At 42.9% G+C, this 25,223-nt stretch overlaps 1 protein-coding gene across 7 annotated transcripts in view; it reads left to right on the top strand.

The window, feature by feature from the left end:
• Window positions 1-25,223, top strand: part of SVIL (supervillin) — a 199,435-nt gene that overhangs the window by 79,147 nt on the left and 95,065 nt on the right. For all 7 annotated transcript variants that reach the window (XM_049881717.1, XM_049881720.1, XM_049881714.1 and 4 more), the window contains exons 4-6: window positions 3,455-3,512; window positions 3,627-3,778; window positions 13,216-13,894. In XM_049881717.1, the coding sequence (XP_049737674.1) occupies window positions 3,505-3,512; window positions 3,627-3,778; window positions 13,216-13,894 (839 nt within the window). In that variant the 5' untranslated portion in view covers window positions 3,455-3,504. The remainder of the gene's footprint in view (window positions 1-3,454; window positions 3,513-3,626; window positions 3,779-13,215; window positions 13,895-25,223) is intronic.

Genomic DNA, 25,223 nt, shown 5'->3' with positions numbered 1-25,223 from the left:
CATCATGCAGTGCAGGACTCACAACAAAGCAATGTCACACTCAGAAGGCCACTGTTGCCTCTAGGGGACTCTCATCTATTCCACAGCCAGCATTCTGCAAGCCCGCAATGCTGATGAGGTACACCGCTGTGTCTGTTACATGCTAGCCGAGGGCTTTTCTTCTTGTCCCCAGAAGTGAGCAGCTGTCAGGTGACAAGTATTGAGTTGATCACCCCAGGTAGCAGGGTCACTTGGCCTGCCCTCCCTGTCCCCTGCTTTTCTGTCACTGCCCCAGGCCATCTTGGGGTTCTGTTTTAATGATGAACTAGTATTCTGACCATCAGCTTACTTCCTTCTCATGTTACCTTTGTCCTTACAGATATAGAAACAGGGTGATAATGACCATAGGAAAGTACAGTTCTGTGGCGGGTGGGAGGTTTGCACAGTCTCCCGTTTAACTGATCTTCCCTTCTAGAATATGAAGTCCCTGGGTCATGCAAATGGTTAATGTGGTCAGCTGCTAACCGTAAGGTTGGAGGTTCGAGTCCAACCAGAGGCGTCTCAGAAGAAAGGCCTGATGATCTACTTCTGAAAAATCAGCCATTGGAAACCCTATGGAGCACAGTCCTACTCTGACACACGTGGGGTCGTCATGAGTTGGAATCAACCTGATTTTTCTAGAATATGAGAAATAAAGAATGGCAGGAAGCAACTTGTTGCTTAGCTTTTTCACTATAGTGCTGGAATCTTTTTTTTTTTTTTAATGTTTTTAGTTGTATAATTTTCGTAGAAAATTTAAAAAATTAAATAAAAGTGTTAATGAAGTGAAAGTGATTTTCAGCAGTCTCAGAACAAAAAATGTGTATGTTAACTTTTTCCCACTGAGGTTACACTATGTGAGTTAATATTTTTGTATTTACCTAGCTGAAATAATTTTGAAGGAGAAAAGGTATTATGAAAGTGTCCATTATGCTACACAGGACTTTACTAATATGTTGCTGTTTTTGTTGCTGGGTTATGTCGAATCGATTCTGGCTCATAGTAACCCCATGTGACAGAGTAGGACGGCCCCGTAGGGTTTTCTTGGCTGTAATCTTAACAGAACCAGATCACTGGGTCTTTCTCCCTCGGAGCTGCTGGGTGAGTTCGAACTGTCAACCTTTCAAACCTTGCTTGGTAACCAAGAGCTTAACCATTTCACCACTAGGGCTCCTGATACTCTATCCTGTGTCTCATTTAGGGGTTTGAGGCATAGCTTTAAGACAAATCTTGTTTTGAAAACTTTGAGTTTGTTTACAATAGCTTCTTGAGTGTTTTTATGAAAAATACAGTCCCATTTTCCTCTTTGGGGGTTAAATAATTAATTAAAACTGCCTGGTTTTATCATCCTTCAAAATATTTTCAAAATATGTTCTACCAGCCATTAGAGTTTTATCACTCTAATCTCACCAGAGCTAATTAGTTAACTGGAAGCACTATTATTAGCCAAGCTTCCTCTCAAGGCAGCGTGGCAAGTTGTACCATTATTATTACACTTTCAACTTCTAAACAGGAACAGAATTAACTTTAGAGAGCCGGCATGCCTCTGCCTCCAGCTACTCTGGATTCTGGGGAGGTCAACTTAGAGGCCTTTTTTTTTTTTTTAAGCCAGCTACCTTAACAAAGGAACCCTGGTGGCTCAGTGGTTAAGAGCTTGGCTGCTAACCAAAAGGTTCGAATTCACCAGCTGCTCCTTGGAAACTCTATGGAGCAGTTCTACTCTGCCCTATAGAATTGCTGAGTCAGAATTGTGAGGTTTTGGTGTCATTTAAAACTCAAACCCGTTGCTGTCGAGTCGATTCTGACTCATAGTGACCCTGTAGGATGGAGTAGAAGAACTGCCCATAGGTTTTGCAAGGTGGTAAATTGTTACAGAAGCAGACTGCCACATCTTTCTCTCACGACCTGGCAGTCTGCTCCCGAAAAGATTACAGCCTACAAAACCCATGTGGCAGTTCTCTTCTGTCCTATAGAGTCGCTATGAGTCATAACTGACTCGATGGCACCCAACAACATTTAAAAATAAATAAATAAAAACAAGGGTTGTATCTTTAAACGCAACCAAAGAGAATAGAAGTTGTGTGTGTGAGTATGGGGAGTTTGACTCATTACTAAAAATGACCAGTTTAACAAAATGATATAAAGGAAATTGGAGCAGTTGAAATTCCATGTATTTATACCCCTTCCTTTGAGTTTCCTCTTTGACTTAGTCTGTCAAGCTTTTTGTTAGCCCCAGGGCTGTCCAGGGACTCCTCTCATCCTCCCACCCCTTCCTGGGTCCTCAGTAGGAGCCACTCAGATGAGCCCTGAGGAATTTATAAGATGGGGGAGGAGGCAAGAAGAGAGACCTTCATTCACCACCAAATTTGGCCATTTCTCCAGAGAAACAATTGTTTGGCATCTCAGTAAATATCCTTGTTGTCAACATCACGTGAGAACTTCCAGACCTCCGCAGAAACATTTGTTCTGATCATTCAGCGTTGCCTGGAGAATTAGGATAATTACTTTATCCATTGTCCGCTTCCATTAGTAAGGAAACAAATGCTAACATTTCCTTCGGGTAAAATACTGTAAGGGGACGCTTGGGAACTGTGTTCCTGGAAACTGTAGTTAACTAGAATATACCACCTCAGGGACTGATGAAACACAGTCAGGTATTGTGGATTACATGAGAGGATAAACTAGAGGTAGCTGTGAGTTCACCATTGTACCTCACTGTTGGTATGTGGGGGTTCATAGCACTAGTCCCTACTTTTGTAAATGTTTGAAGATTTCCGTAACAAAAACCTTAAAACACTTCGTTAAGCCTAAAAAAAAAAAAAAAAGGTAAGAACACATATTGGGCTTTCTGCTAAAAAAAAATTTACTTTTAGCTTTCCTTGATCCCTTGGATGAAAAAGAGCCCTCACTTGTCACTCAGGAGTTGCCGGTGGTGCAAACAGTTAACACGCTTAACTGCTAAGCCAAAGATTGGAGGTTTGAGCCCACCCAGGGCACCTCAGAAGAAAGGCCTGGTGAGCTACTTCTGGAAAATCAGCCATTGAAAACCCTATGGAGCACAGTTCTATCTGACACACATGGGTCACCATGAGTCCGAATCGACAGCAACTGGTTTGGTTTTTGGATTTTCCTATCACTCTGCCTGTTAACCTGCATTGTTTCTCATCTTAGCCATTTAACTACCCGTGACAAAGCGTGTGAGCTTGTGTGTGCACACACACAGGTGCACAGGCTTACTCACTTGGCAACTGCCTCCTCTGACTAAAGGACAGTCTCCAGCAAAGTAGGACCTTAGTCAGTTTTGTACATCACCGTAGCACAGGAGCAGAGACCAGAAACACGAGTTCAGTAAATGTATGTTGACTGAGTGAGTAAAATGAATTCATGACCACTAACTACTGGACTTTCTTTTTGATTTTGGTTTGTTTTGTTTTAGTTGCAGAATTAAGAAAAATCTTTGAACCAAAGAGGAAAGAATTTTTAGAAATGAAAAGGTAAGATACTTATGGTATATAGTTAGGAAGTAGAAGAGTTTAGCAAAATATTTTTCAGTTTTTCTGTGGAATTGATTTCTGCTGCTCACTCTGCCCCTTTGGTATATTGCACAGAAAAGAAAGAATTGCCAGGCGCTTAGAAGGGATTGAGAGTGACACCCAGCCCATCCTCTTGCAGAGCTGTACAGGGCTAGTGACTCATCGCCTGCTGGAGGAAGACACGCCCAGATACATGCGTGCCACAGACCCATCCAGCCCCCACATCGGTGAGCATGCACCTGGCAACCCATCACCAGACTGCTTGGCGGGTGACATATAAGCCTAATATATAAGTATAATAAGAGAGTTCATGAAAGTAAGTTGTCATAAGAAAATAGTTTCATTAAATACATATACACCCACTCCTCACATGGTTAGCTTCCAAAGACCGGGTCGTTACGTGAAAATGGAGGATTTTTTTTTTTTTTTCTGTTTTCAGACCATCCATTTGTCTGATTTTTTTAATTTAGAAAATATGATCATAGAAATAATAACAGCTACGATTTACTGGTATGCTCATCACTGTGATGGGCCCAGTTATGGTTTATTCCTCTGTGGAGAAGGAGGCTTGGAGAAGACAAAGCTGGATAAAGCCGGGCAGTGTGCTTGGAGGGCCCACGGCTTAACCACTGCACCTTTCTCCTGTGCTGGGTCAGAGCTTCCCTCGCAGAGCCTCCTCCAGGGCTCCACTCCCACCCCTGTGAGCCCTGTGTTCACTATCCAGGAGCTTGCCCTGCCCTCCAGGCTTGGTGAGTCACCGAGGCTTGGGTCTTCCTGCAAGGGTGCTGGGAGCCTGGCGTTGAACCCAGCCCGACCAAGGCAGAGGATGCAGGCCTAGTTCAGCTCTTTAGGATGTCACTAAACTCACACATTTCTTCCAAACATTCTGTCCGATGCCTCTTCTTCATGTCTTCCCACCCCACAACAATTTTGAGTCACAGGGCTTCAGACCACATAGGAGCTGGTAACCCAGAACAGGTACCCACTGGCTCAGTGCTGCTTGCACCGGAGGCCATGGCCGCGGAGGAGACCAGCCTTGCGTAGCAGCTGAACACAGTTCCCCCATGGGCAGGAGGGAGAAGAGGGTGCGGGGCAATGAGGCCCAGCTTCCCAGAGGCCGCCCAAAGAACCTACTCGAAGCTGTTGCCACCACGCTGCCACCTCATTATTGTCGTAAATGTGAAATGTTGGGTAACGAGATAACTGATAAATAAAAAAAAAAAAAAAATTTTTTTTTTTTTTTTTTTAAGGAGTAGGTGTATTTGTAAAAATAACAACAAAACTCATGTCAGCCCCGCCCTGCCTCACTAATATGACACCTGGTATCAAAGCAGTAAGAAATGATTTTCCCATTGTTGGGAAATTGATGACCAGTTGTGATGGTTTAGGTTATGTATCAGCTTGGCTAGGCCATGATTCTCAGTGGTTTGGCAGTCTTCATTTTGTGATTTGATGTGAGCAGCCAATCAAAAGAAAGGCCAATCAGTTGAAAACCAGTCAGTTTCCTTGGGGGTGTGGCCTACATCCAAAACTGTCTCTGGATCCTGCTTCCAACTCATCATTCTCCAACCTCTGGTTCTCGGAACATGAGTCAGCAGCCTTTTGCCTAACCTGCAGATCTTAGGATTCAGCAGCTCCTATAACCCCATGACCCAACAGCCTTAAACCTGACCTGCTGATTTTGCGTTCTTCAGTCCCTACGACATGTGAATCAGGAGAAGCCTCCATTCAACTTGATGCCTGCCCACGGATTTGGAACTTGCCAGCCTCTATAACTGCGTGAGCCATTTCCTTAAGATGACTCTCTGTATACCTATATCTATCTATCTATATAAAATACGCTTCACTGGTTTTGCTATTTTAGAGAACCCAGCCTAAGATATTTGGTACTGGGAGTGGGATTTCTAAAGGAACAAAATCGCGAGGATGAGTTTTCTGAACTGGTTCTCAAGTCTGGCTAGCCTTAAAGGTGCTGATGACTCAGCCTCTAGTAGTACAGAAGGTGTTGCTAATGCATGGCCTGGGGTAGCAATAGATACACCCAAAATATCATCACCAGTGGATCAGATATTTGTGGGAGACAAGGCTCTGGGTGACTGCATATTTGAAACTTTCCTACAGTTTTGTCAGAATGAGAAGTATAAGGAAACTGGTTTGTTGGTCATGCTTTTGCTAGACAGAGTGGTGAAAGAAAGAGATGAGCCCAGGGCATCAAAGTCATAGCTCAAGCATTGCATAAAAGATCTGAATGTTGCCACTTGTACTCTGAAAGAAAGCCACATTTCTTGTAGTAACAGAATTGATATTTGATATTGCCAAAAACCGAACTCAGAGTCATATCAAAAGAGAAGCAGAATTACAATGGCAATTGAATTCCCAACCTCAAACAGTGCCTGAAGTAAAAGTGAGGGCATTGACTGAGAAGAAATGGAATCCTGAAACTTGTAACGGGGATGTCTGGACAGATAATCGGGAAGCTGAGGACATTGAACCCCTAAATTCTGTTGAATCACTCCTGCCGACAGAACCAGACCTCTTACTCCCATTTGAAGAGATTGCTCCATCTTTGTCTACTAAGCCACCCTCCCAAGTAAAACCATTATCCCTTCCATCCCATCTGATAAGATTAACCTAGCTGTGTCTTAAGAATCTTTGTCTGAGATATCATCTGGGGCATTGCCTGGGGCATTGCATGAGGCAAAGGCCTTATAAGACATTGCCAAATGTCCCCAGGACCCACCCACTTTTGCTTCTAGATCTATAACTAGACTTAAGTGCCAGCAAGCCCGAAGAGGTGAAGTAAAAGGTATGACCCATAAGGAGGTACACTACACTCCAAAAGAACTGCTTGACTTTTCTAATATGTCCTAGCAGAAACCTGGAGAATACGTGTAGGAATGACTATTAAGTGTGTGGGATAATGGTGCAAGAAACATAAAATTGAATCAGTCTGAGTTTATCAGTATGGGCCCACCAAACACAGATTTCTTCCTTCAGTGTTTCAGCTTGAGAGGTTAGGAAAGGATTTAATAGTTTATTTGGTTGGTTCACTGAAGCATGGATTAAGCTGTGGCCTACACTAAGTCAAGTTGAAATGCCAGACCTGCCTTGGTATACATTAGAAGAAGGCATCCAAAGGCTTAGGAAAATTGGCATGTTAGAGTGCCTTTATCAGGTTGGACCCACAGACCCACACATAGAGTGCCCAGAGGACATACCTTTCACCACAACACTGTGGAACAAATTTGTAAAGGGAGCCGGAGCATCCTTGAAGACTGTTGTGATTTCTGCTTTATGTAAATCAGATTTGACAGTGAGAACTGCCCTAACTGAATTAAGACATCTAACTACAGTGGGGTTGATTGGACCCCGTGATAGTAGGGACCCAGTGGCAGCACTTAATTGCCAAAGACAAGGTGGGCATGGTTACCATAATGGACAGCAGCGTGAAAGCATTAGTCACAGTACCCTGACTCGTATGGACTTATGGCGTTGGCTACTTAGTTGTGGTGTCCCTAGTGTCCCTAGGAGTGAAATAGATGGGAAATATACTAAATATTTACTTGATCCATACAAGCAGAATTCTAGGTCAAGTGAATGGCACTCTAACTCAGATCGCCAGATTGGAGAGCCATGGCCCCTCCAATCAGTTGCCAGCTTCAGCCGGTTTAAGACCCATGATCCCTTGAATGAAGAGGAGGCCAAATCCCTTTTAGGAAAGACCCCACTGCACTGCCAAAAAATGGATCTTCATGGCCTTTTACAAGAATGACTGTTCTGGGGGAAAAGGAAATAATCGGACTTTTCAGGGATTACTGGACACTAGCTCTGAACTGACACTAATTCCAGAAGACCCAAAACATCACTGTGGTCCACCAGTCAGAATGGGGGCATATGGAGGTCAGATTATTGTTGGAGTCTTACCTCAGGTCCATCTCACAGTGGGTCCAGTCAGTTCCTGAACCCATCCTGTGGTGATTTTCTCAGTTCCAGAATGCATAATTCGCATCAACATACTCAGCAACTGGCACAACCCTTGCATTGGATCCTTGACAAGTGGAGTAAAGGCTATTATGGTAGAAAAGGCCAAGTGGAAGCCATTAGAACTGCCCCAGTGTGGAAGTAGTATACCAAAAGAAATACCACGTTCCTTGAGGGATTGCAGAGATTACTGCCACTGTCAAGGACTTGAAGGGTGCAGGGGTGGTGATTTTCACCACAGCCCATTCAACTCGTGTGTTTGGCTTATGCAAAAAACAGATGGATCTCAGACAATGCCAGCGGATTATTGAAAACTTAACCAGGTGGTGACTTTGATTGCAGCTGCTGTTCCAGATGTGGTTTCATTGCTTGAGCAAATTAATACCTCCCTTTGTACCTCATACGCAGCTGTTGATCTGGCCAATGCCTCGTTCTAGATTCTGGTTGGAAAGGATCACCAGAAGTATTTTGCTTTCAGCTAACAAGGCCAGCAATACACCTTCCCTGTCCTACCCCAGTGCAATATCAACTATCCATATCTATGTCATAATTTAGTCCACAGGGACCTTGATCACCTTTCCCTTCCACAAGAGATCATACTGGTCCGTTACATTGATGATGTTTTGCTGATTGGACTTAGTAAGGAAGAAGTATCAATTACTGTACACTTACTATTAAGACATTTGTGTGCTAGAGAGTGAGAAATTAAGCCAACAAAAATTCAGGTGCCTTCCACTTCAGTGAAATTTCCAGGGGTCCAGTGGTGTGGGACATGTCAAGATATTTCTTTTAAAGTGAATTATTAGTTGTTGCATCTGGACCCTCCTTCAACAAAAAGGAGACACAATGTCTAGTGGGCCTCTTTGGATTTTGGAGGCAACATATCTCTCATTTATATGTGCTACTCTGGCCTATTTCTCAAGCATTCAAAAAGCTGCTAGTTTTGAGTAGGGCCCACAACAAGAGAAGGCTCTGCAACAAGTTCAGGCTGCCATGCAAGCCACCCTGCCACTTGGGCCATATGATCCGGCTGAGCCAGTGATGCTCGAAGTGTCAGTGGCACATAGAGACACTGTTTAGAGTCTTTAGCAGGCCCCTATTGATGAATCACAGCACAGACCCTTAGAATTTTAGAGCAAAGCCCTGCCATCCTCTTCGGATAATTACTGTCCTTTTGAGGCATAGCTTTTGACTTGTTACTGGGCCTTAGTAGAGACTGAACGCTTAATCATGGACTACCAAGTCATCACGTGGCCTGAGTTGCCCATCACGAACTGGGTCTTATCTGACCCACAGAGTCATAAAGTCAGATGTGCACAGCAGCACTTCATCATTAAATGGAAGTATTATATGCAAGATTGAGCCCTAGCATGACCCGAAGGCACAAGTACGTTGCATGAGGAAGTGCCCCAAATATCCATGGTCTCCACTTCTGTCACATTAGCTGCCCTCTTACAGCCTGCACCTATGGCCTCATGGGGAGTCTCTTATTATCAGTTGACTGGGAAGAGAAAAACTCAGGTCTAGTTTACAGATGGTTCTGTGTGATATGCAGAGACCACTCAGAAGTGGACAGAGACAGCACTGCAGCCCCTTTCTGGGACCTCCCTAAAGGACAGTGGTGAAGAGAAATCCTCCAAATGGACGTAACGGAGCAGTGCACCTGGTTGTTCACTGTGCGTGAAAGGAGAAATGGCCAGATGTGCGATTGTGAACTGATTGATGTGCTTTGGCCAGTGATTTTGCTAGATGGTCAGGGACTTGCAAGAAACATGATTGGAAAATTGGTGACCAGGAGGTATGTGGATAGACCTGTCTGAATGGGCCAAAGAAGTGAAGATATTTATGTCTCATGTGAATGCTCACCAAAGTGTGACCTCGAAAGAGGAAGATTTTAACAAATAAGTGAATAGAATGACGCATTCTGTGGATACCAGTCATCTTCTTTTCCCAGCCGCTTCCCTTATTGTCCAAGGGGCTCATGAACAAAGTGGCCATGGCGGCAGGGATGGAGGTTATACATGGGCTCAGCAACATTGTTTTCCACTCACCAAGGCTGACTTGACTACAGCCACTGCTCAGTGCCCCATCTGCCAGCAGCAGAGACCAAAACTGAGTACCCAATATGGCACCATTGCTCGGGGTGATCAGCCAGCAACCTGGTTGCAGGTTGATTACATTGGACTGCTTCCATTATGAAAAGGGCAGTGTTTTGTTTTTTTTCCTGGGATAGGCACTTACTCTGGATACTGATTTGCCTTTCCTGCACACAGTGCTTCTGCCAAAACTACTATCTGTGGATTCACAGAATGCTTTATCCAACGTCGTGGCACCTCACACAACATTGCCTCAGAACAAGAGACTCACTTCACGGCAAATGAAGTGCGGCAGTGGGCCCATGCTCATGGAATTCACTGGTCTTACTATGTTTCCCATCATCCTGAAGCAGCTGGCTTGATAGGAAGATGGACCAGCCTTCTAAAGATACAATTATGGCACCAGCTAGGTGGTGATACTTTGTAGAGTTGGGGCAGTGTTCTCAAAGAGGCTGTATATGCTGTAAACCAACATCCGATTTATGGTGCTGTTTCTTCCATAACCAGGATTTATCGGTCCATGAATCAAGGGATGGAAATGGGAGCAGCACTACTCACTATTGCCCCTAGTGACCCACTTGCAAAATTTTTGCTTCCTGTACCCACGACCCTATGCTCTGTGGGTCTGGAGGTCTTAGTTCCAAAGGGAGGAACACTCACCAGGAGAGACAACGTGGATTCCATTGAACTAGAAGTTAAGAATGCTACCCAGTCACCTTGGTTTCCTCGTGCCTCTGGGTCAGCAGGCAATGAAGGGAGTTACTGTATTGGCTGGTGTGATTGGTCCTGATTACCAATGGGAAATCAAATTGATATTACATGATGGAGATAAAGAAGAGTATGTTTGGAATACAAGAGATCCCTTAGGAAGTCTCTTAGTGCTCCCATGCTCTGTGATTAAAGTCAATGGAAAACTGCAGGAACCCAATTCTGACATGACTACTAATGTCCCAGAGCCTTCAGGAATGAAGGTTTAGTTCACACCACCAGGTAAAGGACCACAACCAGCTGAGGTGCTTGCTGAGGGTAAAGGGTATGTGGAATGGGTGGTGGAAGAAGGTAGTTCTGAATTCTAGCTACAACCACATGACCATTTGCAGAAATGAGGACTGTAATTGTTTTTAGTATTTCTTCCTTGTTTTGTTATACACGTATGTGTACATATATGTAGCATGTATCTTTGTTTTTTTCTTTCCCTTATTCTATTAAAAAAAATCTATTACTTACTATAAAATATAAGATGTAAATGGGGCTAGTGCATTTTCAGTTGTAAGTGTGTTAGTTGCATCATGTTAGGCATAAGTATAATTGTCTTTAGAGATTATGTGTGGTTTAAGGAGATGTGTACAGGTACCAAGTTGACAAGGGGTGGACTGTGATGGTTAAGGTTATATGTCAGCTTGGCTCAGCCATGATTCTCAGTAGTTGGGCAGATATCATATAATCATCCTCCATTTTGTGATCTGATGTGATCCGCCAGTGAGTTGAAAGGCCAGTCAACTGAAAGGCAGTCAGTTTCCTGGAGGTTGTGACCTGCATCCAATATATATATAGATGTTATGGGAAATGATCTGAATTCTGCATCTGACTCCTCATTCTCTGCCCTCTGGATCTTGGGATATAAGCCAGCAGCTTTCCACCTGACCTGCAGATCTGGGGATTCGCCAGCTCCCACAACCCTATGAGCCAGCAGCCTTCAACCTGACCTGAGGATTTTGGGTTCATCAGCCCCTAAGCCATATGAGTCAGAAGCCTCCAGCCTGACACCTGACCCACAAATTTGGAGCTTGCCCATCTTCACAACTGTGTGAACCATTGCCTTGAGATAAATCTCTCTCTCAATCACATTTCTAGTCTCACTTCATACCAAAGATAAAAGTTCCAATTAACCAATTAATTTCAAGAAATAATTAAAAACATGAATATTTAATTCTAGTTTGTATAGAAAAGGATTTCCAAAGCACAGAGCAGCGGAAGAAATCACAGGTGACCAGATCAATCTGTACTTCAAAGGAAATTTTATATAAAGATACAGACTTCTCAACAAAATTAAAGAGCAAACAAGTTTGAAAATATTCAGGAGTAAGACAAAGGGTTAATATTTGTATAAAAGAGTTTACACAGACAGATAAAAATAATAGTATGAGTCAACAGAATATGGGGAGTAAGCTTAATGAGACATTCCAGGGACGAGGAAAGATAATACAGATGGTTAATAAACACACAGAAAAAATGTATGTATCTGTCTTTCTAACAATCAAAGGCACATATTTTTAAATTAATACTGAGTGTTTGCGAGGGAAGATATATTGCAGATACAAATGAAAATTAATACAGACTTCTTAGAAATTCATTTGACAGTCTCGCATGTGTCTTAAATTGATCTACCCTTTGAAAAAGCAATTCTAGTTTTATAAGTCTATCTATTGTGACATTAATCAGAAAATCAGACTAATTCAAGCTTGGAAACAAATGCCCAGCAATCCAGGAAGGCTTAAATTAATGATGGCACATCTGTTGAATAGAATATTAGGAAGCCTTAAAAGTGATGTCTTCAAAATAAAAATTTCTAAATTCAGGAAACTGCTTTATACAGTATATAATACTATACAGAACATTAAACACTTTATATAGAAAAAAGAAATTCTATAAGAGATTAGAAGGAACATAAAAATGTTTGGGAAATTATTAGCATATGGATCACTTAATGGTGATTTGGGTTTTTACCTTTGTAAGTTTCGTATATTAGACATTTTCTGTATCAAGCGTGTGTGCTGTAGTTGGAAAAAGCCACTTCTATAAAAAGCCTGGTGAATATTGACATGGGCCATATTGTTATGGTTACTATCAGATCTCATGCAACAACAATCAGTCACTTGTCAGATTACAGCAGTTTGAATATCTGTTATCTTTTCTAGAGGACTCTGAACTCGTCCTCTGGCCTCCTTTGTGAAATGTTAAACTTAAAAAACAAACCCTCCCTCCCCCAAAAGTAAATCAATAAAGAGAGAGAGGCAAGGAACCCTCGTGAATGAAGGGCTGAGCTTTAGTGTGGGCCATGCCTGACGTGGCTCTCAGAGCCTGTAGAACCTTTCCAGCCTTCAGCTGTTTCACTGCAGATCTCAGACGTCTCCAGCACCTCTGGTAATCATTTTAGTTAAATACATCTGCAGGAGACATTGGTCCTTCACAGCATGGAAGCACAAGTTTGTGCTGTGTGCAGTAAAAGGTAAAAACCCCATGCTGTAGTCGATTCTGATTCATAGCAACCCTACAGGACAGAGAAGAACTACCCCATAGGGTTTCTAAGGAGCGGCTGGTGGATTTGAACTGCTGACCTTTTGGTTACCAGCTGAGCTCTTAACCACTACGCCACCAGAGCTCTGTGTGCAGTATAGTGTGTGGTAAATATGCTTCTTTATTTGAAGTCTATACTTACTATTTCGTGTGATCTTCTTGTGACCTTTTGGTTACCAGCTGAGCTCTTAACCACTACGCCACCAGAGCTCTGTGTGCAGTATAGTGTGTGGTAAATATGCTTCTTTATTTGAAGTCTATACTTACTATTTCATGTGATCTTCTTGTAGGCCGAACAAATGAAGAGGAAGAAACTTCTGATTCTTCTTTAGAAAAGCAAACTCGACCTAAATACTGTACAGAACCCCCCGGCGTCCATGGTGACTCCTCCTATAGCTCAGGCACCATGGACACCCAGAGCCTTGAGTCCAAAGCTGAAAGGATAGCGAGGTACAAAGCGGAAAGGAGACGGCAACTTGCGGAAAAATATGGGCTGACTCTGGATTCCGAAGCCGACTCCGAGTATTCATCTCGATATACCAGGTCCAGGAAGGATCCTGATGCTAGTGAGAAAAGGGGAGGAAAAAGTGACAAACAGGAAGATTCGAGTAAAGATTTGAGTTCTGTGTACTCCAGGACTGAGACTGGGGGGCTCCGAACCTGCACGGTTGAATCCAAGGACTATGCTTTCCCTGCCAGTGAGAGTGTTTCCGACAGGGAGTTGCTGCTGAACGTGGAAAACCAAAGACGAGTTCAAGAGTTAAGTGCCACCAGGCAGGCCCCTGACCTGTCCCCAGCGGCTGAGAGCACCTCATCCTTCTCATTCTCTGGGCGACGAGACTCCTCTTTCAGTGAAGTGCCAAGATCTCCCAAGCAAACGCACAGAGGACCCCTGTCCTCGCCTAAGCAGCCAGCCTCACCCAGCCACTCCATTGGTGATCCTCCGTCACACACAGAGGTTCGATCCAGGTAAGTGTGCAGCCTCACACTAACCGCCTTTAACGCAGGAAGATACCGCTATCTTTTCTCGGCCTGGATGCATGATAGAATTTGTTCTTGGCCTACCTGGAGGTCCCAGCTCACTGGAAAAGTGCTTTTTAAATTTCCCAGTATTAGAACAGGCTCTATCAAAGTGGGAAAACCTTCTGTTCCTTTTTAAAACAGCAAACCCAAGCAGGCATCTTGGAGGGACATTCATGGAAGCCTCCTCACCTTAGAGCCTTAGGACTGTTTTACTGGATTTCTCACATGCCTTTCTTTCACAATTGTCTCCTTTATGTTTGTGTTCCATCGTCAAACCCAAGTCCTGTGATTTTTGGTGACTGTCGTTCTTGTTGTTGTTTAGAATCACAGAGCAGAAAGACCGCCCCTAGTGGGTGAAGAGATATCAGTTTTAAGGTACAGGAAAATAACTGCAGTTTTATACACTCAAGATCGTAAACAGTGATATCAGTACACTGAGAATGCAGCCATGTTTAAAGACTACCATCAAAAAGACCAAGAGAATGTACTATGAAATAGGATCAGCTAAAGACAAGAGCAGCTTCCATTTGGGAAAATAGAAAATGGCACAAAAGCAGAAAGCTAGTTGCCAGAATAGAATATGTGTTTATTTCTAAATTTAAATTGAAGAAGTGTGATAGCCATGTTTCAAATGAAATTTGCTTTTAACCTCCTCCTTTTTTAAGAGGTTTAGGCTAATTGTCTGGGTAGACTTCTAAGTGTATTTTTCCATTCAATCAAGCAATAGCTTTACAAGAGAATTGAGAAGGGTTGAGAAAATAAGGTCAAGTACATTTATTCAGGGTAGGTGTGCGTCAGGGGGAGGGGGTAGACAAAAGAGAAAAAGCTATTGGAAAATATCTCTATTTCTTATATGTTGTAACTGAGTTGGTAAACATGTGGTTATTTTTAAATGGCAGTCATACATCTGCAACAGATCATTTTAGTTATTACACTTTATTGAGCCAAAGACCTATCACCACTTGCTTGATCATCCAGAACAAAATGTTTAGGGACATCAGCTTCTAAGAGAATGAAATACTATAGATCCTGAGAATGTATTTTGAGGGCTTTTGTTCAGCCTGTGGACTTAACTAGAAATCTGGAGACTGTGACCTATTGTCTCATATTTTGCAACGAAGGTCTGTTGTTTGGGAAGTTTGCATTTCATGGTAGGTACAGTGTTCTTAGTTAACCTCCATCTAAGCAAATTCTTCATGTGCTTTGTAACTAGGACAAAGAAACCTAACAGATTCCAGTTTAGGAGGAAAATTGGAGATTTTCAATTACATGGATTTAAAATAAAGTGGAATCTATCCTAATTGCCTTATATCAACTGGAAATTAAACTTGGGTCTCCTATGTAGAAGTGAGGATTCTACCACTCTACCACCACTGCCAGTGATTGCAATATAGTGAAAACTTTTTAAGTTATTATACAAATCTAGGCCGGTCGCCTAGATCACATATAGTAGATTCTCAGTACAATTTTAAATCAGCTGTAATAGTAATTAAAACTTTGTTCTGTATCCCGATTTGAAAAGATAGGATACGTCATAGTTTTGCATGTGTTAAAATCTCATATTGAAAAATTTGTATTACATCAAAGCCTTAAGACCCTAGGGAAAAGTATTGCTGACTTACTTGGCCTGTAACAAAACAGAGCCACATCTCTATACGTATTTTGAAGAGGAGCATTACCTGAAAGTTTTCCTAAGCCTAGTCTGAGCCTCCCAATGTTTTACTTTCATGAAGAATGGCTTAAAAGAATTGAGAGTATAAAAGATTTCTTGAGGAGGTATACGCTTTCTTTTTTGAAGCCATTCAAGGTGTACGATTCTATGATTCACAGCCAAAGAAACACAAATTATCTCGTACATTTTAGGAAAATACCGAAGATATATTTACATGAAAAAAGGGAATGGAAAACAACGTGTGAGTCTGGAGTCTGATGTTAAAAAAAGAGAGAGAGAGAGAGAGACTTGTTTTGTAATGACAATTGTTCAGCTTGTAAAGGTGGATTTAAAATGGATTAACCTTCTTCTGTAGATGGCCTTTATCTAGAGCCAGGAAATGCAGGTTTTAAAAAGTAATTCTTTAAAAAATGAGCTGAAGAGATGGCAAAAAAAAAGTCATTGGTTTTCATTTTGAGGAAGGTGGGGGAAAAAAAAAGTGGAAGGAAACAACTTTGTGACCAAAAGAACAAAAAAAGAAACCTCAATGACCTGATATGGAAATATGAAACGGAAAAGCTTACGAAGATTAAAAAATGAGGGAAAAAAGCGTCCTCAAATAACAAAGCAATTTTAATATAGCTTTCACTGCTACACTCTATTGTCACCCAGCTCTGCCACTTTTCTTGGATATTAACTCTCATTTATTCATTTTATTTTGTGCTCGCTAGCAAAAGATTGGTTTTGTTTCACTAAGATATGAATACACCACCTATGAATATGAACTGAAAATATTACTTATGGTGTCCTAAAAACGCAAGCGTGAGCTATAAATCAAGTACATAGTTTCGTATGTGTTCATGTACACACCTGTATACACACAGAACAATCATCATTTCTTATGCTTCACTGTTTTTAAGCGTTATTATGATGTAAATAACACTCTTTAGGGCAATATTTACTGAAAAACTATGTTAGAGTTATTGAGTGTTGAGTTTGTATGATAAACAAGATTCTAACTATCTACCTACCTACCTACCTACCTACCTACCTACCTACCCACCCACCCACCCACCTACCTACCTACCATGTTACAGGATCTTTAACTTCAAAATCCTGTTAGTAGCCCAGGAATTCAGGTGAACCTTAAGCAAACTAAGAATATACATAATAATATAATAGAGCATGTGATGGTTAAGGTTGTGCGTCAACTTAGCTGGCAGTAATTGTCAGTGGTGTGGCAGTTATGTAATGATGTATTTATCCTCCGTGATGTGATCAGCCAATCAGTTGTAAGGAGAGTTTCCTCATGGGTATGGCCTGCATCCAATATATATGGATATTCTGGCAGATCTCGCTCACTTGTTCTGGATCTTGCATCCACCTCATCATCAACTGACCTCCAGTTCTTGAAACTTGAGCCAGCGGGCTTCCATATTGCCTACAGATCTTGGATGCATCAGCTTCCTCAGCCTGTGAGCCAGCGTCCTGCTGTTTGACCTGCTGATCTTAATTCATCAACCCTGCAACTATGTTAGTCAGGAGAAGCCTCCAGCCTAAGGCCTGACTCACAGGCTTTGGGCTTTCCAACCTCAATAACCGAGCGAGCCATTTCCTTGAGATAAATCTATCTCTAAATAAATATGAATATATTTATGTATACAAAATTGTAACAGTGGATTTTCTATATTGGTACTTAAGTCTGACTAGTCATACAGGGGCTGATAACTTTGCCTCCAGTAGTAAAGAGGGTGCTGCTAATCCATGGCATGGGGTGGCAATATTAATATGGAAAGTATCACCACCAATATATCAAATATTGTTGAGAAGCAAGACTCTAAGTGATTGTGTGTTTGATACTCTTATACAGTTTTATCAGAATGAGGAGTATAAGGAAGCTAATTCGTTGGTTGGTCTTAGACAAAGTGGTGAAAGAGAGGAACGAGCTAATGGCTTCAGAGTCAAAGCACAAGAGCCATATAAAAGACTTCAAAGTTGCAACTTGTGCACTCAAAGAGAACCTCAGAGCTGATATTGCTGAAAACCAAACCCGGGGTCTTATCAGAAGATTGACTGGATTTCCACCTTCAAATGCTGTCTGCAGTTAAAGTGAGGGCATTGGTTGGGAAGAAATGAGATCCTGAAACTTGGGATGGAGACACATGGGCATATAATCAGGAAGCTGGAGGCACTGAGCCCCTAAACTTAATTGAATCACTCCTGCCATCAGATCCAGCCCTCTTAAATCCATCTGAAGAGATTACTCCATCATGGTCTGCTAAGCCACCCTCCCAAGGAAAACCATTATCCCCTCCACCCCCATCTGATGATATTGACCCAGCTGTGTCTGAAGAGCCTATGTCTGAGCATCACCTGGGGTGAATGCCTTACAAGACATTGCTGAATGTTCCCAGGACCCACCTGTATCACCCATTTATGCCTCTAGACCTATAACTAGACTTAAGTCCCAGCAAGCCCCAAAAGATGAAGTACAAGGTATGACCCATGAGGAGGTATGCTACACTCCAGAAGAACTGCTTGACTTTTCTGATATGTACAAACAAAACCTGGAGAATATGTGTGGGAAAGGTTATTAAGAGTATAGGATGTAGACCAGACTTAGTGGTCTGACTCAAACTAGAAGGACCCCGGTAGTCATGGCTCCCAGACCTTCTGTTGGCCCAGGACGGGAACCATTCCCAAAGCCAACTCTTCAGACAGGGATTGGACTGGACAATGGGTTGGAGAGGGATGCTAGTGAAAAGTGAGCTTCTTGGATCGGGTGGACACTTGAGAGTATGTTGGCATCTGCTGCCTGGAGGGGAGATGAGACGGTAGAGGGGGTTAGAAGCTGGTGAAATGGACACAAAAAGAGAGAGTGGAGGGAGGGAGGGAGCGAGCTGTCTCATTCGGGGGAGAGCAATTGGGAGTATGTAGCAAGATATATGTAAGTTTTTGTGTGAGAGACTGACTTGATTTGTAAACTTTCACTTAAAGCACAAAAAAAAAAAGGCTATAGGATAATGGTGCCAGAAACATAAAATTGCATCAGGCTGAGTTAATTGATATGGGACAACTAAGCACAGTCTCTTCATTCAAATTTTACAGCTCGAGAGGTTAGGAAAAGATCTAATAGTTTGACTGATTTGCTGAAGCATGGATTACGTGGTGGCCTAAACTAAATTGAGCTGAACTACCAGACCTGCCTTGGTATATCACAGAAGAAGGTACCCAAAGACTTAGGGAAGTGGGCATGTTACAGTGGATTTATGCGGTTAGACCCACAGAACCACACATGGAGTACCTAGAGAATGTACCTTTTACCACAACAGTGAGGAAAATATTTGCGAACTGAGCCCCAGCATCCTTGAAGACTGCTGTGATTGCTATTTTATGTAAGTCGCATTTGACAGTGAGAACTGCCCTAACTGAGTTAAGACACCTAACTGCATTGGAGCTGATTGGACCCTGTGGTGGTATGGGCCACTCAATCGAGAAGTCAGACAAGGTGGGCATGGTTACCGTATGGACAGCAGAATCAAAGTATTAGTCAGAAAAGACTGACTCGTATGGACATATGGTGTTGGCTATTTAGCCATGGTGTCCCTAGGAGTGAAAAGATGGGAAATCTACTAAATATTTACTTTATCTGTACAAGTGGAAGAATTCTAGGTCAAGTGAGCAGCAGTCTAACTCAAATCGCCAGAATACAGAGTCACAGCCCCTCAGTCGATTCCCAGACTTGAGCCAGTTTATAGACCCACAACCCCTTGAATGAAGGGGAAGCTGGGTCCCCTTAAGGAAGGACCCCACTACACTGCCAAAAATTTACACTGTTAATCTTTTTCCCAGCTTTCCCCAAAGGAATCTGCAGCCTTTTACAAGAGCGACTGTTCCTTGGGAAAAGGAAATGATCAGACTTTTGGGGGATTACTGGACACTGGCTCTCAACTGACACTAATTCCAGGAGACCCAGAGCATCACTGTGACCTACCAGTCAGAGTAAGGGCATATGGAAGTCAGGTTATTAATACAGCCTTAGCTCGAATTCACCTCACAGTAGGTCCAGTGGGTCCCCAAACACAACCTGTGGTGATTTCCTCAGTTCCAGAATGCATAAGTGGAATAGATATACTCACCAACTGGTAGAACCCCCACAATGAATCTCTGACAATTGGAATAAGGACTATTACGGTAGGAAAAGCCCAGGGAAAGTCATTAGAGCTGCACCTATCTAGTAAACCAAAAGCAATACAGCATTCATGGAGGGATTACAGAGATTACTTCCACCACCAAGGACATGAAGGATGCAAAGGTGGTGATTCCCACCACATTCCCATTCAACTTGCCTATTTAGCCTGTCCAAAAAACAGATGGTTCCTAGAGAATGACATGAATTATCAAAAACTTAACCAGGTGTTGACTGTAATTTCAGCTGCTGTTCCAGATGTGGTTTCTTTGCTTAAGCAAATTAATACATCTCCTGGTAACTGGTATGCAGCTATTAATCTGGCCAATGTCTTTTTTGCATGCCTGTTTCAAAGGACCACCAGAAGCAGTTTGCCAGCAATACATCTTTATAGTCCTACCTCAGAGGTATATCAACTCTCCAACCCTATGTCATAATTTAGTTCGAAGGGACCCTGATCGCCTTTCGCTTCCACAAGACGTCACACTGTCCATTAAATTGACATTATGCTGATTGGACCTAGTAAAGAAGAAGTGTCAGTGACTGTGGACTTGTTGGTAAAACATTTGCATGCTAGAGGATGGGAAATTAATCCAGCAAAATAGGTGGTTTCTACCTCAGTGAAATATCTAGGGGTGCAGTGGTGTGGGGCAGGTTGAGATATTCCTTCTAAAGTGGAGGATAAGTTGTTGCATCTGGCTCTTCCTACAACTAAAAAAGAGGCACAAAGCTTGGTGGGCCTCTTTGGATCTGGGAGGCAGTATATCTCTCATTTGGGCATACTACTCCAGCCTATTTATCAAGTGACTCAAAAGCTGCTAGTTTTGAATGGGACCCAGAACAAGGAGGCTCTGCAACAGGTTCAGGCTGTTGTGCAAGCAATCTGCCACTTGGGCCACATGAGCTGGCTGAGCCGGTGGTGCTTGAAGTGGCAGTGGCAGAGATGCTATTTGGAGTCTTCGGCAGGCCCATACTGGTGAATCACAGTACAGACCGTTAGGATTTTGGAGTAAAGCCCTGCCATCCTCAGCTGATAACTATTTTCCTTTTGAGAAACAGCTTTTGGCTTGTTACTGGGCCTTAGCAGAGACTGAGCACTTAACCATGGGCTGCCCTTGGTGAACTCGGTGTTGTCTGACCCACAGGGTCATAAAGTTGGGCATGCACAGCAGCTTTCCATCATTAAATGGAAGTAGTATATATGAGATTGGGCCTGAGCAGGACCTGAAGGCACAAGTACGTTGCATGAGCAAGTGGTCCAAATGCCCATGGTCTCCACTCCTTTTACATTACCTGCCCGCTCCCAGTCTGCATCTATGACCTTATGGGAAGATTCTTATGATCTGTTGACTAAGGAAGAGAAAATACATGTCCAGTTTACTAACGGTTCTGTGCAATATGCAGGCACCACTCAAAAGTGAACAGAGGCAGCACTGTAGCCCCTCTCTGGAACCTCCCTAAAGGACAGTGGTGACGAGAAATCCTCTAAATGAGCATAACTGAGTGACGTACCTGGTTGTTCACTTTGCTTGGAAGGAGAAACAGCCAGATGTGCAATTGTATACTGATTCATGTGCTTTGGCCAATGGTTTGGCTAGAAGGTCAGGGACTTGGGAGGAACATGACTGGAAAATTGGTGACAAGGAGGTATGGGGAAGAGGTATGTGGATAAACCTGTCTGAATGGGCCAAAGAAGTGAAGATATTTATGTCTCCTGTGAATGCTTACCAAAGGGTGACCTCGGCAGAGGAGGATTTTAATAATCAAGTGGATAGGATGACATATTCTATGGAAATCAATCATCCTCTTTCTCCAGCCACTCCCTTTATTGCCCAAGGGGCTCATGAACAATGTGGCCATTGTGGCAGGGATGGAGGTTATGCATGGGATCTGCAAGATGGACTTCCACTCACCAAGGCTGACTTGGCTACAGCCACTGCTGAGTGCCCAGTCTGCCAGCAACAGAGACCAACACTGAATCCCTAATACGGCACCATTCCTCTAGACGATCAGCCAGCAACCTGGTGGCAGCTTGATTACATTGGACCACTTCCATCATGGAATGGGCATCATTTTGTTCTTACTGAGATAGTGACTTACTCTGGATATGGATTTGCCTTCTCTGCACGCATTGCTTCTGCCTAAACTACCATCCATGGACTCACAGAATGTCTCGTTCATTGTCATTAATCCCACACAGCATTGCCTCAGATCAAGGTACTCACTTCATAGCAAACGAAGTACAGCAATGGTCCCATGCTCGTGGAATTCACTCTTCTTACCATGTTCTCTTCATCCTGAAGCAGCTGGCTTGATAGAAAGATGGAATAGCCTTATAAAGACACGATTACTGTGCGAGCTAGGTGGCAATACTTTGCAGGATAGGGGCAGTATTCTCCAGGAGGCTGTTTATTGCCTCAACCAGTGTCCAATATATTGTGCAGGTTCTCGCATAGCCAGGATTCATAGTTCTAGAAATCAAGGGGTGGAAATAGTAGCGGCAGCAATTATTATTACCCCTAGTGACCCATTTGCAAAATGTTTGCTTCCTGTCCCCACAACACTATGCTCTGCGGATCTAGAGGTTTTAGTTCCAAAGGGAGGAATGCTCCCACCTGGAGACACAACATGGATTCCATTGCACTGGAAGTTAAGAATGCCACCCAGCCATTTTGGGCTCCTCATGCCTCTGTATCAACAGGCAAAGAAGGGAGTTGGCATATTAGCAGGTGTCTTTGATCCTGACTACCAAGGAGAAATTGGATTGGTGTTGCTTAATGGTGATAATGAAGAATATGTCTGGAATACAGGAGATCCCTTAGGGCGTCTCTTAATACTACCATGACCTGTGATTAAAGTCAATGGAAAACTACCGCAACCCAATTCCAATAGGAGTACTAGTGTCCCAGGCCCTTCAGGAATAAGATTTGGGTCACCCTCCCACCCCTAGGCAAAGAACTACAACCAGCGTAGGTGCTTGCTGAGGATAAAGGAAATATGGAATGGGTGGTAAAAAAAAAAAAAAAATAGTTCTAAACACTAATTACAACCGTGTGACTAATTGCAGAAACTAGGGCTGTAATTGTTATGAGTATTTCTTCCTTGTATGTGCCCATCAAATACTTTTGTTTTCCTCATTTATACAATATAAAATATAAAAGGGGCTAATGCCTTTTCAGTTGTATGTGTACTAGTTGTATCATGTTAGGCACAAGGATGACTTTATAATTGTCTTTATTTAGAGGTTCGGAATGGTTTAAGGAGATGTGTACAGGTGCCAAGTTGACAAGGGGTGGATTGTGATGGTTGAGGTTATATGTCAACTTGGCTCAGCCATGATTCTCAGTGGTGTGGCAATTATGTAATGATGTAGTTATCCTCCATGGTGTGATCTGATGTAATCAGCCATTGAGTTGTAAGGGAAGTTTCATCAGGGGTGTGGCCTGCATCCAATATATATATGGATGTTCTTGCAAAGCTCTCTTGCTTGCTCTGGCTACTGTATCCAGCTCGTCATCATCTGACATCCAGTTCTTGGGACTTGAGCCAGTGGCCTGCCATATTGCCTGCCAACCTTGGGTTTGTCAGCCCCTATAGCTACATGAGTCAGGAGAAGCCTGACACCAGCCTCTACAACCACGTGAGCCATTTCCTTGAGATAAATCTCTCTCTCTCTCTCGCTTTCTGTCTCCCTCCCACACCGCCCCCCCCCCCCCCCCCCCGCTTCTCTGTCTCCTTCTCTCTGTCTCTCTCTCTTTCTGTATACATGTGTATGCTTCACTGGTTTTGCTTCTCTAGAGAACCCAGCCTAAAAGAGAGCATAATAAGGAACCCACCCCCACCCCCACCCCCCAACACACACAAACACTGCTTCCCCAACCCTGTCAAGCCCCATGGGTTTGGAATTTCAGAAATAGTTTGTTTTGGAGAGGTGCTATATTCTTTCATAATTTGACCTCTAAATTTTATGTTAAGGTTCATAGAGATTTGGGGCCTATGTATCATTCACATTTTTGTTTTTTAATCTGAGATCTTGCTAGAAATTCTAAATCCAAAGCTCTTGACTATGCCATTTTATGCATCTCTTTTATTTAAAAAAAAAAAAAAGTAAGTACACCGTATTTGTTACCTCTGTGTCAAGAAACTCACTACCTAGAGAATTACACCAGTTATTTTCCTGAAACTACCTATTTTCAGTGAACTCTGTGACTACCAAATAAGAGAATGAAATGGAACTTAACATGTAATTCTCTTGTGGTGGTCCACTATAGAAAACACTTGTTCGTTATTTTATCTTTATTACCATAGTGGCTTACCACACCTTCTCTGACATATCAAAATATATCAGTAGTGGCCAACAGTGATTATAGAGGCTTCATGCACAGCTGATGCTGAAATATGACCCAGGGAGAGTTGTCTTCAGCAAACAATGGTTTTGGCAAGACTTCACAGGGGCACCGGAGCTGGGTATCATAGAGTATTAGCTCAGGAAGGTAGACCTGGGCACCCTCCAGAATAAACCTCTTCCACAACACCATGACATGCAGAGCCAACCACTGAGAAGGAAAGGAGCTTATGCTGCAGCTATTATAGTTTATTTCTAATTGCATTTGTTCATCTCTTTATGAGAGATTTGGGTCTGCATACTGTCTCCAGGGCCTCAAACTTATATACTTTACTTGTTAACTGTCTTGTTACATGCTATCTTAGTTATCTAGTGCTGCTGTAATAGAAACACCACAAGTGGATGGCTTTAGCAAACAGGAATTCATTCTCTCACAGTCTGGTAGGCTAGATGTCTAAATTTGGGGCACCAACTCCAGGGGAAGGCTTTCTGTCTCTGTTAGCTCTGTAGGAAAGTCTCTTTCATCAATCTTCCCGTGCTCTAAGAGCTTCTCTGCACAGGAACCCCGGGTCCAAAGAATGCACTCTGCTTCCTATGCTGCTTTCTTGGTGGTATGAGGTTCTCAGCTCTCTGCTTGCTTCCCTTTCCTTTTATCTCTTGTAAGATAAAAGGTGATGCAGGCCGCACCCCAAGGAAACTCTCTTTACGTTGGTTCAGGGATGTGACCTGAGTAAGAGTGTTACATCCCACCCTAATCCTCTTTACCATAATCTAACATTGCCTCATACAGGCAGAGATTAGGATTTACAACACACAGGAAAATTACATCAATCACAGAATGGAGGACAACCACACAATACTGGGAGTCATGGCCTAACCAAGTTGACACATATTTTGGGGGGACACGGTTCAATCCATGACACATGCACTGGCATAAATGTCTGTAAGAGAGTCATGCTGAGAGAGTGTAACCACATCTTTATTTCCAGCATTCATGTCTCACCTCCTGTCTGTGATGGTAGAAAGGTTCTCTACCCATACTCCAGTCGTCAGGGTAGCCCATCATGGAAAAAATAGATCTCTGAGGATC

This window comes from Elephas maximus, chromosome 4 (genome assembly GCF_024166365.1).
Source record: "Elephas maximus indicus isolate mEleMax1 chromosome 4, mEleMax1 primary haplotype, whole genome shotgun sequence".
Classification (NCBI taxonomy): Eukaryota; Metazoa; Chordata; class Mammalia; order Proboscidea; family Elephantidae; genus Elephas; species Elephas maximus.
The sequence above is the reverse complement of the archived record's forward strand: the minus strand, read 5'-3'. Positions and strand labels throughout refer to the sequence as shown.